General features: G+C 47.5%; 1 protein-coding gene across 4 annotated transcripts in view; it reads left to right on the top strand.

The window, feature by feature from the left end:
• Positions 1-8,872, top strand: part of RNF4 (ring finger protein 4) — a 42,833-nt gene extending 33,961 nt beyond the window's left edge. For all 4 annotated transcript variants that reach the window (XM_082653568.1, XM_082653566.1, XM_082653565.1 and 1 more), the window contains 3 exons: positions 5,216-5,371; positions 6,076-6,124; positions 6,697-8,872. In XM_082653568.1, coding sequence (XP_082509694.1) covers positions 5,216-5,371; positions 6,076-6,124; positions 6,697-6,846 — 355 coding nt within the window. In that variant the 3' untranslated portion in view covers positions 6,847-8,872. The remainder of the gene's footprint in view (positions 1-5,215; positions 5,372-6,075; positions 6,125-6,696) is intronic.
• Positions 8,873-14,087: the final 5,215 nt, after the last annotated feature.

The following is a 14,087-nucleotide window of genomic DNA, read 5'->3' as shown; positions in this document are numbered from 1 at the left end:
TTGGGACTTTCCTGGGGGCTCAGTGTTCAGGTCCGGCCTCAGCTTGGCACTGCCAAGAGGTGAGCTGGGTCTGGCTCACAAGAGCCTGTGGAGACCTGGTTGCCACATTCTGGTGGCCTGGGACCCAGGGGCGTCACATTCCTTCCAGGTGCATCCACACCTGGTCAGTGGTCCTTCTTGGCAAAGGGCAGTAAAAGCAGTGTTGGAGTGGAGGAAAACTGGGGTCTTCCCTGCCCACAGCAGAATTTCCTTCTGCTCTTGGCTAACTTCAGAGCTCCCCTTATAGACTTCATATGAACAGCACCTTCTGCCAGCCCAAGCTTGTCTTCCAGTTCATGGTCCTGGTGATGAAGTTGACTGTCGCCAGTTTCATAGTCACACTTTCCAGCTTCTTCTGGGGGGAAGGGGAAGTGTCTTCAGTGGCTTCTCATCTGCAAAATGAAGATCTTTATGCTCAGACCTTCTTCCTTCCTGTGATGGCCATTTGTATTTGGCAGGGTTGAGGCTGGAGAAACCGAAATCCGCTCTACTTATTCTGGAGCAGAAATGGATTTTAATACATGGGAGGGGGACTTCCCTGGTGGCAGTGGGCAGTGGTTAAAAATCCACCTGCCAGTGCAAGGGACACGGGTTTGATCCCTGGTCCGCAAAGAATGCCACATGCCGCGGGAACAACTAAGCCCGTGTGCCACAACTTCTGATCCTGCGCTGTAGAGCCCGCGAGCCACAACTGCTGAGCCCGTGAGCCACAACTACTGAGACTGTGTGCCACAACTACTGAAGCCTGCGTGCCTAGAGCCCGTGTTCCGCGACAAGAGAAGCCGCCGCAATGAGAAGCCCGTGCACGGCAACGGAGAGTAGCCCCTGCTCGCCGCAACTGGAGAAAGCCCGCACACAGCAATGAAGACCCAACACGGCCAAAAATAAATTAATTAATTTATTAATTAAAAAAAATACACGGGAGGAGTTGCTTCGTGGTGTTGTAAAGGCTGGAGGAGCAGGTGTCTAGGAATAACTCCGGACATCTCAGCCTTGACGCACCATGGGATCTGCTACCTCTGCTCCAAGCAGAAGGATGGGAGGGGGCAGCTACCACCTGTACTAATCTCTTTGGGCTCAAGGAAATGCTACTGTGTCTTCTTGCTTGGGAGGACAGACCTGGGCTTTGGACATTGCAGCCTCGGCCACGACTGCCTCTTGATCCCCGCATCTGTGTCCACCTACAGCAGCTGAAATTGTCCTCTACCCTTCTGCCCTCCAAATAGCATGAGTGTATCTCACTGAGGGAATTTAGTTCGTGTCTAGAATCCCCACTGCAAGGGAGTTGGAATAGAGTTGAGCTTCCCATCTCTGCGGGGCAGGATGGCGTGCCAAAAAGGGTCAGCCTCTGTGCCCCTAACACGGGGGCAGCCAAGGAGAGGTGGCAGCAGGGCTTTCAACAGCAATCCTGAGAGCTCTCCTGAAGTAGCTGATCACACACACAAGCGAGAGGGAAAAGGGGTACTACTGGTGATGGTGTAGACAGACAGGTAGTAGCTCAGTGAGAGAGCTGACTTGACAGGTTTGAAACTGTTGCAGAAAAGAATCTTAAGTTCTGAGTACAGGCACACCTTGGAGATGGTGGGCTCAGTTCCAGACCACCATAGTAAAGTGAGTAAAGCAAGACACAACAAACCTTTGCGTTTCTCAGTGCATGTAAAAAAGTTGTTTGTGCTATACTGCAGTCTATTAAGTGTGCAATCGCACATTATGACAATTTGCCTTCCTTAATTTTTTTTTTTTTTTTTTTTTTTTTTGCGGTACGCGGGCCTCTCACTGCTGTGGCCTCTCCCGTCGCGGAGCAGAGGCTCCGGGCGCGCAAGCTCAGCGGCTGTGGCTCATGGGCCCAGCCGCTCCGCAGCATGTGGGATCCTCCCGGACCAGGGCACGAACCCGCGTCCCCCGCATCGGCAGGCGGACTCCCAACCACTGTGCCAGCAGGGAAGCCCTTGCCTTCCTTAATTTAAAAGTACTTTATTGCTAAGTGCTAACCATCATCTGAGCCTTCAGCAGGTTGTAATCTCTTTGCAGGTGGAGGGTCTGGCCTCGATGTTGATGCTGCTGCCTGATCAGGGCGGTGGCTGCTGAAGGCCGGGGGCCCTGTGAGAATTTCTTCAAAGAAGACAGCGATGAAGTTAATCAACTCTTCCTTTCATGAACAGTTTCTCTGTAGCAGCAGTGCTGTTTGACAGCATTTTACCCATAGCAGAATTTCTTTCAAACCCTGCTGCTGCTTTATCAACTAAGTTTATGTGGTATTCTAATTCTTTTCTGTTATTTCAACAATCTTCACAGCATCTTCACCAGGAGTAGCTTCCATCTCAAGAAACCACTTTCTCATCCGTATGGAGCAACTCCTCATCTGTTCACGTTTTACTTTGAGATTACAGCAGTTCAGTCACATCTTCAGGCTCCACTTCTAATTCTAGTTCTCTTGCTTTTTCCACCACATATGCAGTTTCTTCCTCCACTGAGTCTTGAATCCCTCAAAGTCATCTGATAGGGTTGGAATCAACTTCTTCCAAATTCCTCACCCGTGAAATCACAAATGTTCTTAATGGCATCTAGAATGGTGAACCCCTTCCAGAAGGTTTTTAGTTTACTTTGCCTGGATGCATGAGAGAAATTACTGTCTATGGCAGCTATCCTTACAAAATATATTTCTTAAATTATAAGACTTGAAAGTTGAAATGACTCCTTGATCCATGGGGCTGCAGGATGGATGCTGTGTTAGCAGGCCTGGAAACATCACTGATCTCATTGTCCGTCTCCATCAGAGCACTTGGCTGACCAGGTGCACTGTCAGTGAGCACTAATATTGTGAAAGAAATCTTTTTTTCTGAGCAGTATGTCTCAGTAGTTTAAAATATTCAGTAAACGATTTTGTAAACAGATGTGCTGTCATTCAGGCTTTGTTGTTTCATTTGTAGAGCACAGGCAGAGTAGATTTAGCACCATTCTTAAGGGCTCTAGGACTTTTGGAATGGTAAATGAGCACTTAAAAGGCCTCAACTTAAAGTCACCAGCTAAGGAGAGAGTCAGCCTGTCCTTTGAAGCTTTGAAGCCAGGCACTGACTTCTCCTCTCTAGCTATGAAGGTCCTAGATGGTATCTTCTTCCAATAGCGGCTGTTGTCTACATTGAAAATCTGTTGTTCAGTGTAGCCACCTTCATTAATGATCTTAGCTGGATATTTTGGATAACTTGCTGCAGCTTCTACACCAGCACTTGCTGCCTTACCTTTGCAATATGGTGTTATGGAGACGGGTTTTTTCCTTCAGCCTCATGAGCCAACCTCTGCTGGCTTCAGACTTTTCTTCTGCAGCTTCCTCACCTCTCTCAGCCTTCATAGAATTGAAGAGAGTTAGGGCCTTTCTCTGATTAGACTTCAGCTTAAGAGAATGTTGTGGCTGGTTTGATCTTCTATCCAGACCACTCGAACTTTCTACACATCAGCAATAAGGCTGTTCCACTTTCTTATCATTGTGTGTGCACTGGAGTAGCACTTTAATTTCCTTCAAGAGCTTTTCCTTTGCATTCACGACTGGGCTAACTGGCGCAAGAGGCCTGGCTCTAGGCCTGTCTCAGCTTGACATGCCTTCCTCAGTAACCTTAATCATTTCTAGGTTTTGATTTAAAGTGAGACATGTGCAGCTCTTCCTTTCATTTGAAGACTTAGAGGTTATTGTAGGATATATATTTTTTAATATTTATTTATTCATTTATTTATTTGGCTGTGCTGGGTCTTAGTTGCGGCATGCGGGCTGTTTTAGTTGCAGCATGCAGGCTTTAGTTCCCTGACCAGGGATCGAACCCGGGCCCCCTGCTTTGGGAGGGCAGAGTCCCAACCACTAGACCACCAGGGAAGTCCCTATTGTAGGATTATTAATTGGCCTAATTTCAATATTGTTGTGTGTAGGGAGTAGGGAGGCTCAAAAAGAGGGAGGGAGTCATGAAAGAGTTGTTCTGTGGAGCAGTCAGAACACACATTTATCAATTAAGTTCATCGCCTTGTATGGGTGAGGTTCACGGTGCCCAAAACAATTACAGTAGTAACATCAGAAATCACTGATCACATATAGCCATAGCGAATATAATAATGATGAACAAGTTTGACATATTGTGAGAATTACTGAAAAGTGACACACGAAGTGAGCAAATGATGTTGGAAAAATGGTACCAATAGACTTGATTGACACAGGGTTGCCACAAACCTTTAATTTGTACGAAACGCGGTATCTGTGAAGCGCAGTAAAGCAAAGCACAGGTGTGCCTGTAGTCAGGCGATGGGCTTGTCAGGTTCTCACTAGCTCTTTCTGTAGGCCTCGAACACAGGATTGGATTGATCTCAGTCCTTGGTGTATGCTACTCTCCGTAGTCCCTGCATGGCCTACTTCAGCTGTTTAATTATTTTTAATAAAGTACTAAGCACTGCAAACCCTTCTGCCAGTAAAGGCTCCGTCTCCGGCAGTAGCCCACGTGGAGTGAAGACAAGGAGAACGGGTGGAGCTGGTTGGGAGCTTCAGGCCACTGGTGCCCTGTGGCATCGTTGTGATCTCACTTAGTTCTCACAGCAGCGAGGGGGCGCTGTTTTTCAGAAGAGGAAGTTGGCAGTTCCTGAGGGTATGGAACTTCCCCAGGTCACGCAGCTCCCAGAGACTCACTAAACACCTGCAGGCTGGGGCGCAGTGTGTCAGCTGCTGGGAGGCTTTGCTGCTCCCGAGGATTTTGCATTTGAAACAAATGCTTCAATTTTATTGTTTTAAGAGTTTAAAAGAATACAGAATATTTTATGTCAAATTAATTGTGTATTTCTCTTTTGTTTTTCTCCTTTTTCAAAGATTGTTGAAGGTGAGTGGTTTCCTCTCCTTCCTTGGGTTTGGGTAGAGGACTGACGAGGGTGCGGTGGCAGGGCCTCGGGCCTTGCCAGCTGTGTAGGTGTGGGAACACTCCCGGGATGCTGCTGCTCACGCCTGCAGTCAGTCCCCTTCCTGCTGAGGAGACGTCCCCCTGGGCATCTGCACGCAGCAGGGGTGGGGGCTTCTTCTCTTGGGAAGATGGGAGGGTGGTCTCCGTGCAGCTGGGACTGGCCTTTTCCCAGTCAGAAAGGAGGGTGGGTGGTGAGGGTGGTAGGACTGGGAGGCCCTGCTCTGAACGTGGGCTCACATCTCAGAAAGGAGGCGGCCAAGGAGGAACGGCAGGAGACTGCGCCAGGAGCACGCCGACAGCTGTGTGCTGAGCAGTGATGACGAGGAGCTGCCCAGGGACAAGGACGTGTATGTGACCACCCACACCCCCAGAAATGCCCGGGAGGAGGCCGCTACCGGACTCAGGTACCAGCGTGCCCGCTGCTCTGCTGCTGCCGTGCTGGGGACAGGCTCTCTGCCGGGAAGCTTCTGGATCCGTGGGACCCCATCGTCCCTGGAGTGAGGATCCTCTTCCTTCCTCTCCATACTTCAGTGGAGAGGTTGGGGCAGGAAGCAGGGTATTAGAGACACTGACCTTCAGCCCTGGGCTCAAGAAGGGCTTGTTGTAGCATCTGGGTGGCAGGTGGATCTGGAGCTGGGCTCAGCTGTTCCCACTGTGACCAGGGCGTGCCAGGCACTGGCTGGGCGGGTGTGAATAGCTCCAGGCTGAAGGCAAAGCCCCGCCACCTGGGTGGAGAACAGACCCAGCGGCCCCCGGCCTTCTGCAGCAGGACTCCTTGGAGGAAGGGGGTGCTAGGCGCAGCCCCTGCCCCAGACAGGGAGGCTGGAAGGGGGCTCTGAGGGAGCATAGGCCAGAGGTGCGGGGCGGGGACAGGGCGACTCCAGTTGCTTGTGCCTTCTCTTGCCCCCATCTCTTTCCTCCCCTTTCTCATAGCCTCCCCCACCCCCCATCGGGACAGCCGGCCATCTTGTAAGTGTCCCGGGTGCCTGTGCTAAGGCAGGGTCAGAGGAGGCTTTTGTGAGGGGATGTGGGCTGCTTACATGAAGCCACTTAAGAGTAATTGATGTTTGCGTTTGCTGAGGAACTGACATGAGCACTGTGATTTTAGGCCCTCTGGTACTGTCAGTTGTCCCATCTGCATGGACGGGTACTCGGAGGTAAGCAAACTTAGCTGTGTCTTCCCTGATTCTGGTTCTCAAACTGCTTCAGTGAAAGAATTAGATGAGAGAGCACTCCTCACTGGGTGGGCTTTTGATGCCTCTGTTTTGCAGTCACACTTGGGTTGGCACATGGCTTGGCACACCTCTGTGAAGGGGGAGGGTACCATCTTCTTGGGCCCTACAGTCTTGAACTCTGGGCTGCCCTGTGCATCAGTCCTGTGTATTCCCTACCTGGCCTAATTGGAAGCTGCTAGTGTTCACTGTGGCCCCAGGCCCTAGGGCACTGCCCCACTGGGTGCCTGGAGGTTCGTCAAACCCCCTTGCACTGTCGCTGCCAGAGACTGGCTGCTGCCTCTGCTCTCGGCTTCAGAGACACCGCTCATACTTGCCTGAGCCTACAGAGCAGCATCTTTAGTTCTTCAGACCATCTCCCTGCTTTTCCTGCTGCAGCCCTTGGCCCCCTCCTCTCATTCGGCATCTTAGAGACGGGCGGGAGTGGATTCTCTGGGGGCTCCCGCTGCTCTGGTACAAGGCCAGACATGAAGCCTGTTCTTTTTTATGTTTTCTAGATTGTGCAGAATGGACGTCTCATTGTTTCTACAGAATGTGGCCACGTCTTCTGTAGCCAGTGCCTCCGTGATTCCCTTAAGAATGCTAACACTTGCCCAACTTGCAGGAAAAAGATCAGCCACAAGCGGTACCACCCCATTTATATATGAAGTGCTGGGCTGCTCGGGGGACGGATGGACAGACAGAGCCTGACTGGGTTCTCTACGGCCTTACGTGGGCTATCTGCCGCCAGTTTCTTGAGCTCAGAAAGACTATTTCAGAATCAGCATCTGTAATGTAAACTGCTCTCGTTTCCCACCCCGTCTTTGATCCTTTTGTTACCTCTAGTCTGATGCTGTGGAGCTGGGCCCAGGGCCCTCCCAGCCCAGGGTCTACATCTGCTTCTCTGGGTGGTCTGGTTCCAGGGAAGGAGAGAGGGAGTCAGGCCCGTTGGAATTGAGAATCGTGGTTCCAGCCTCTTTCCGGAACCTGCACGTTGCCAAGAAGTTTTCCCCATTTGGAAAGTTTGCCCCAGCTTCCTGCTGGCAGTGTGTCGAGGGCTGGCCCCGGTCGGAGAGCAAACAGGTCCACCCAGCTCTCCTGGGCACGCTACCTCCTCCCAGGCATCTGCCCACCACAGTGACCAAGCCAGACAAGGGTCCATCTGGCCTGAGGATCCCAGGTGCAAGCATGGCCCCGGAAAGACCAACCACTGGACTTTTTTTTCTTCCCTTGAGTTTCAGAGGTCACCCGTGATTCCATCTGCATTGATGTCGGGTTCCTGCAGATCACAAGGACCTCTGCAGGGCAATCCCCAGTTTTCTAAGAACGAAATGTGCAATAAAGCCTGTTCTTTGCCTACTTTTCAGCAGCCCAGGAGATGTAGCACTATTAGTGTCCTTCAGAGGCCTCATGTTGCCTACAGAGCAGTGCCTGTCTCGCCCCGTCTGGTTCACCACCTGTTCTCAGGAACCTTACCCATGCCCGAGTTCACCTGGTGCAGGCTGTGCAAGGTCAGTGGGGCAGGCACGTCGTCGAGTATCCTCTCTTTTCTGATAAAAATCCATCCTTTGTTTACCACGTGCCCTCCGGTCCTCAGTTCCCACTGCCTCATGTCTACTCAAGCATAGACCCTGGGCGGTGGTGGCAGTAATTGTGGCCTTATTAGCCGCCCGTGTCCATGCTGTTGCCCAAGTCACAGCTGACCTGCGTTTCAAAGACCTCGGCTCTCCAGACTTGAGCTGGGCACCCCCCACCCCTGCAATTGACATTCATTTCCGAAGCTGCTCTTCTGGCCACTGGGCTTTGATCCTTTGGGCTTTGATTGCTCCTTAGGTTTTGGTTGGCAAAGTACGGTGGCCTCTCCTCCCCAGGGGCCCAGATAACACCCTCTGCTCGACTCCACGTGGGTAAAAGCCTCTGGTCTCAAGGAGGCAGAAGGTGGCCCGAGCTGACCTGAACTGCCCCCCGCTGCACAGGGCTTGCCTCCACCTCTGTACCCCTCCTTCCTCCGAGGCCTTCAAGCCAAACCAACAGCCTTTTCGTGTGAAACATCTTCGAGGTGGAAAAGGGGCCACCTCTGGCTTTGCTAGCAATAACTGACCTTCAGTTTCTCCTTCTGGAGGAGCAGGGACTCAGCACAGAATTCACTTTAAATGGGGCTGAAGGAGTATCCCTCCTCTATGTGAAAAGAATTGTTTCATTCTTCATTCTGACTTTTTAACTGTTTGGCTCACTTCCGGTTCGTTTGATGAAAGTACTGCTTTCTACTTGGAGTCGAGGAGGGCCGACATCAGTTGTCATCTGCGTGGTGTGCAGCGTGTCTGCCCTTCGATTGGACATCGTTGCCATTAAGTTCCTTCTGGGCTTCATGGAATCTCTTTTCTTATGTTCTGACAATACCCGGACTTCAGGAGCCAAGACAACCGCAGCCAAAATTTCTCACGTTTTATGCTTAAGGACAAATGGTTGATCGTAAAAGTTGTATTCCTTCATACTAACTTAAGTTGGGAAAAAATGTTTAGTTTCTACTGTTCAGAAGTTGCAAAACAGGAAAAGGTTGATAAGAAAAATCCTTTCCCTCCCTCCGTGTACATAGTTCAGATCTTCTTTGTTACACTTAAACTATATCCATGTATGTCAGTCTGTTTTGGACTCTCCTCTGCTAGTGTTACAGGCGGAAATAAACCAGTTTGAACCAGGTATCTCGTGTGTGCATTCATTTGCTCTTTTGGATCAGTATCACCCCCCACCCTTGCCCAAGGTGTGTGATCCTGTCTGCCTCGTGTTTGGTGTATTTTGTGACAGTATGTGTGCAAGAAAGTTGCTTGGTCATCTGCTGACCCAGAAGTCAGCAAGTAAGAGGTCATCCTTGGAGCAGAACCCCAAGTCCAGGCCCTGGAATCCCTAAACGAGCAGAATCTTAACCTCAGGCCTGAAGGAGCAAGGTTGGCTGTGGGCTGTCTGCTCAGTCTGGCCAGTGCCAGCTCAGGAGAGGAGCTCCAAGCAGTGTGGACTCGGACTGACCTGGGGTCCTGGCAGTGCAGCGCACCTGCCCCAACCACTGTATACAGTTTGCCCTCTGCATGGGAGTGGGGGCCCAGGAGTGCATGGCGGGCCCGTTAGAGCCCCAAGCAAGCTGTGCGGGGAAAGCTGAAAAGACAGCATGGGCTTGGCTTACTTCCCAGAGAGTAAGTGATGGCAGAGTTGGCCTTTGCCTGCCTGCTCTTCTCCATTCCTGTCAAGTGGTCCCCAGAGACAGAACAGGCTAATGTGCTGGGTGCTCGGGGGCACAGAGGTGCTAAACTTCAGACGCCTGCCTGCCTTCTGTTGGAGACCACCAGAGACAAAAAATACAGTTATTCAAATGCTCGTTGCACATTTGCCATGCTCCTGGTGCCACACTTGGCTTGGTGGGTATTGAGAAACCCAACTCCCGTGCCCTGCTAGGCCGTACATCATCGAGGGAGACAGTTCCCCAGGCCAATGGGAAATAAAACTGGCAAAGGTGAGGTGTGGGAGTCCAAGAGAACAGGAAGAGATGCTCAGCTGTGCTCCGCAAGGTCTGAAACTTGTCTAGGTAAAGAGAAGAGGAAAGGGTCCTTGAGTGCAGATCCCAGGCCTGGCGCCCTCGCAGTGTACAGGCCTCCCGAGACCTGAGGGTGTGATTGACCAGACACTCCCTTGGTGGCCCCCCTAGACCAGCAGTGTCTGAAGCCAGGAGCCAGGTGAGGCCTCCACCCTCGGCAAGCCCAGGGAGGAGAGCAGAGTCCCATGAAAGGGCGGGGAGTGTGTACCACAGATGTGTACTAGCAGAGGATGTCCTACAGAACATCCTCTGTAGCTGGCTACAGAAGGGGCTTGTTTCTAGGTTTCTTAGTTTTGAAACTTAAGTGGCATCTTAACTACCTTTTTTTGTTGTTGCCATATGGAAATTTAATTGGTTTTGTAAATTGTGTAAGCATTCTTGCCAAAGTCTCATTCTAATTAAGAATCTGGATTCTGTTAAAATTTTGTACGTTCACAACCATATCATCTGCAATGGAATGTTCTAATTCTTGGAACTTTCTTCTTCTTTATGAACTTGTTAGATAACAGGTAACAGAGGTTCCTTTTCCAACCACGAGATAGGAGTTTGTATTTTATTTCTGTTTTATTTTGTCACAAGGGATGTATCACCTTATTGGTTCTTTTTCTACTTCTACTGAGACACAGGATGTTCCCCCTTTGGATCAGTTAATGTAGTGTATCACAGTGATTTTTTTCCAGTGCTCACCAGCATATTCATGGGTAAATCTACTTTGTTCATGATGTTTTATCTTACACATTTCTTACTTCGTTTTGCCAATATTTGGTGTAGGGTTTCTACATATCCATGTCCATGAGTTACACTGACCTGTCATTTTCTTACGCTGTCTTTGCCAGGTTTTGGTTTCAAAGTAAGTTCCCTACAGTGAGACTAAGGAGAATTGTCTCTCTACCCTGGATTCGAATTATTTGTTCCCTGAATGTTTAGTAGAACTCAGCAATAAAATTTCTGGGCTATTATTTTTATTAAGGAAAGATTTTAAAATACTGATTTGATTTTTTAATGTTTGCAAATTATTCACATTTAAGTCAGTTAAGTTACAGGTTTCTGGGAATTTGTGTATTTCATCTCGTTACAAGTCTTTGGTATAAAGTTCAAAATATTCTCTTGTAAGCTAATTAGTCTCTGCAGCATCTTTTTATCATTAATACTAATTTATTCTTTCTGTTTTAATCAGTTTTAGAGATTTGTCTGTTTCATATTCTATTTATGTTAATTCCAGTACCCAAAGTCTTTGTGGGTCTAATTCTGAGGCCTTTTATTCCGGCTGGCTCTCACTAATGATGACTTCCTTCTTTGTGTGTTTTGTAAACTTTTTTCTCCCTTACTTTGAACCCAGGTAACTTGGTAACTATCTGAAAATTCTTTGAGACCTGAATTGAAGGTGGGTTCCTCCAGAAAGTATTTACCCTTGCTTTTTAATTTTTTACCCTTGCTTTTATGAGGTGTTTAAGGCTTAGTTACGAACTCAAGGCCACTGTATTTATTTATCTTTTATACTGTGAAATATACCACACAAAAAGCACACTTCACTGAATTACTTCAAAAGTACAGTTCAGTGAATTACCATAAAGCAAAAGCCTGTGAAACAACCAACTGCAACAAGAAACTATTACCAACACCTTAGAAGCCCCTTCTTGTCCTCCCTCCTGGTCAGTACAGTCTGCCTTTTCCTCCAAGGTAATCGCTATTCTGACTTTTATGAAAATCACTCCTTTAACTATAATTATAGTTTAATTACCAAAACACAATCCTACTCACGTACTTTACTTTTGCCTTTTCTTTGCACTTTAAACAGATGGAATTGGGGACTTCCTCGTGGTCCAGTGGTTAAGACTCTGTGCTTCCACTGCAGGGGGCAAAGGTTTAATCCCTGGTCAGGGAACTGAGATCCTGCATACAGCACGGCATGGCCAAATTAAAAAATAAATAGATGGAATCACTCAATGTGTATTTTGTGGAGGAGGGGGGTGGCTTCTGTTGCTCAATATTATATTTGTGAGATTCATGTTGTGTAGTTTGTTCATTTTCCGTACTGTATAGTATTTCATTAGATGAATATGCTTCAGTTTATCCATTCTTTCATTAATTTATGTTTTTTGCTATTAGTAGCCAAATGTGAACATTCTGCATATCTTCTGGTGCAGTTTTGCTCACATACCTGTTGGACATATACTTAAGTGTGAAATTACTGGGTTATAGGGAATGAACATTTAGGAGAACCCACAAATACGTGGACATTAAACAACACACTTTTTTCTTTTTTTGCGGTACGCGGGCCTCTCACTGTTGTGGCCTCTCCCGTTGCGGAGCACAGGCTCCGGACGCGCAGGCTCAGCGGCCATGGCTCACGGGCTTAGCCGCTCTGCAGCATGTGGGATCTTCCCGGACCGGGGCACAAACCCGTGTCCTCTGCATCGGCAGGCGGACTCTCAACCACTGCGCCACCAGGGAAGCCCAAACAACACACTTTTAAATGACCAATGGTTCAAAGAAGAAATCACAAGGGAAATTAGAAAATACTTTGAGAAGAATGAAAATGAGAACACAGCATACCAAAACATGGGATGCAGTGAAACCAGTGCTCAGGGGGATAGTCATAGCTATAAATGTCTACATTAGAAGATCAAATCAATAACTGTATGCCTTAAGGAACTGAAAAAAAAACAAACTAAACCCAAAGTTAGCGCACAGTTACAGTACAAATTCAGCAAAGTTCTGGGGTATAAATTCACAAATCAGTTGTATTTCTATACACTGTCAACGATCTGAAAGGGAAATAAAATTCCATTTTCAATAGCGTCAAAAAAAATAAAAGGAGTAAATTTAACCAAGTAGGTGCATAATTTGTACACTGAGACACATACATCCCTACAAAACATTGCTGAAGGACGCAAACCTAAATAAATAGGCATCCCATGCTTGTGGGTTGGAAGACAGTATTAAGATCGCAATAGTACCCAAGGCAGTATAGTATAGAATCAATGCAGTCCCTACCAAAGCCCAATGGCAATTTTAATAGAAATTTGTATGGAATTTTAAAGGACCCAGGATAGCTAAAACAATCTTGAAAAAGAAGTTGGGAGACTCACTTCCCAATTTGAGAACATTATAGAGGTACAGGAATCAAAACAATGTGGTGCTGACTTAGGGACAGACATACAGACCAATGGAGTAGGATTGAGAGCACAGAAATGAATCCTCACTTCTATGGCCAAATGATTTTCACAAGGGTTTCAAGACCATTCAATGAAGAAAGGTCTCTCCAACAAATGGTGCTTGGAAAACTGGATATTCACGTGCATAAGAATTAAGTTGGTGGAGCTTCCCTGGTGGCGCAGTGGTTGAGAATCTGCCTGACAATGCAGGGGACATGGGTTCGAGCCCTGGTCCGGGAAGATCCCACATGCCGCAGAGCAACTAGGCCCGTGAGCCACAACTACTGAGCCTGCGCAGCTGGAGCCTGTGCTCCGCAACAAGAGAGGCCGCGATAGAGGCCCGCACACCACGATGAAGGGTGGCCCCCGCTTGCCGCAACTAGAGAGAGCCCTCGCACAGAAACGAAGACCCAACACAGCCAAAAATAAATATAAAAATAAATTAATTTAAAAAAATTAAGTTGGGTCTTTAAACAGTATATAAAAATTAATGAAGAAATGGATCACAGACCTAGATTTAAAAGCTAAAACTATAAAATTCTTAGAAAAAAACATGAAGGCAAATATTCATGACTTTGGATTTGGCAAAGTTTTCTTATACATGACACCAAAAACACAGGCAACAAAAGGAAAAATTAATTTGACTTCACTAAAATTAAAAATTTTTGTGCATCAAAGGATACTATTAGGAGAGTGAAAAGACAACCCACAGAATGGGAGAAAATATTTGCATGTCATCTATTTAATAAGGGCCTAATAACCAGAATATATAAAGTGCTTCTCCAACTCAACAAGCACAAAAAATCAGCCCAATTTAAAAATTGGCAAAGGACCGAAATAGATATTTCTCCAAAGAAGACATACAAATAACCAATAAGCACATGAAAGGAACTCGGCATCATTAGTCATGAATGAAATGTATATTAAAACCACAGATACCACTTTACACCCACTGGCTATTATCAGAAACACAGAAAATAAGTGTTGGTGAGGATGTGCAGAAATTAGAACCCTTGTGCATTACTGGTAGAAATATAAAATGATGAAGCTGATCTAGAAAACAGTTTGGTGGCTCCTCAAAAAGTTAAACATAGGATTACCATGTGTTCCAACAATTTCTCTCCCAGATAGACACCCAAAAGAATTGACTCAGACACTTGGGACT

Source organism: Grampus griseus, assembly GCF_964374135.1.
Source record: "Grampus griseus genome assembly, chromosome: 4".
NCBI lineage: Eukaryota > Metazoa > Chordata > Mammalia > Artiodactyla > Delphinidae > Grampus > Grampus griseus.
The sequence above is the reverse complement of the archived record's forward strand: the minus strand, read 5'-3'. Positions and strand labels throughout refer to the sequence as shown.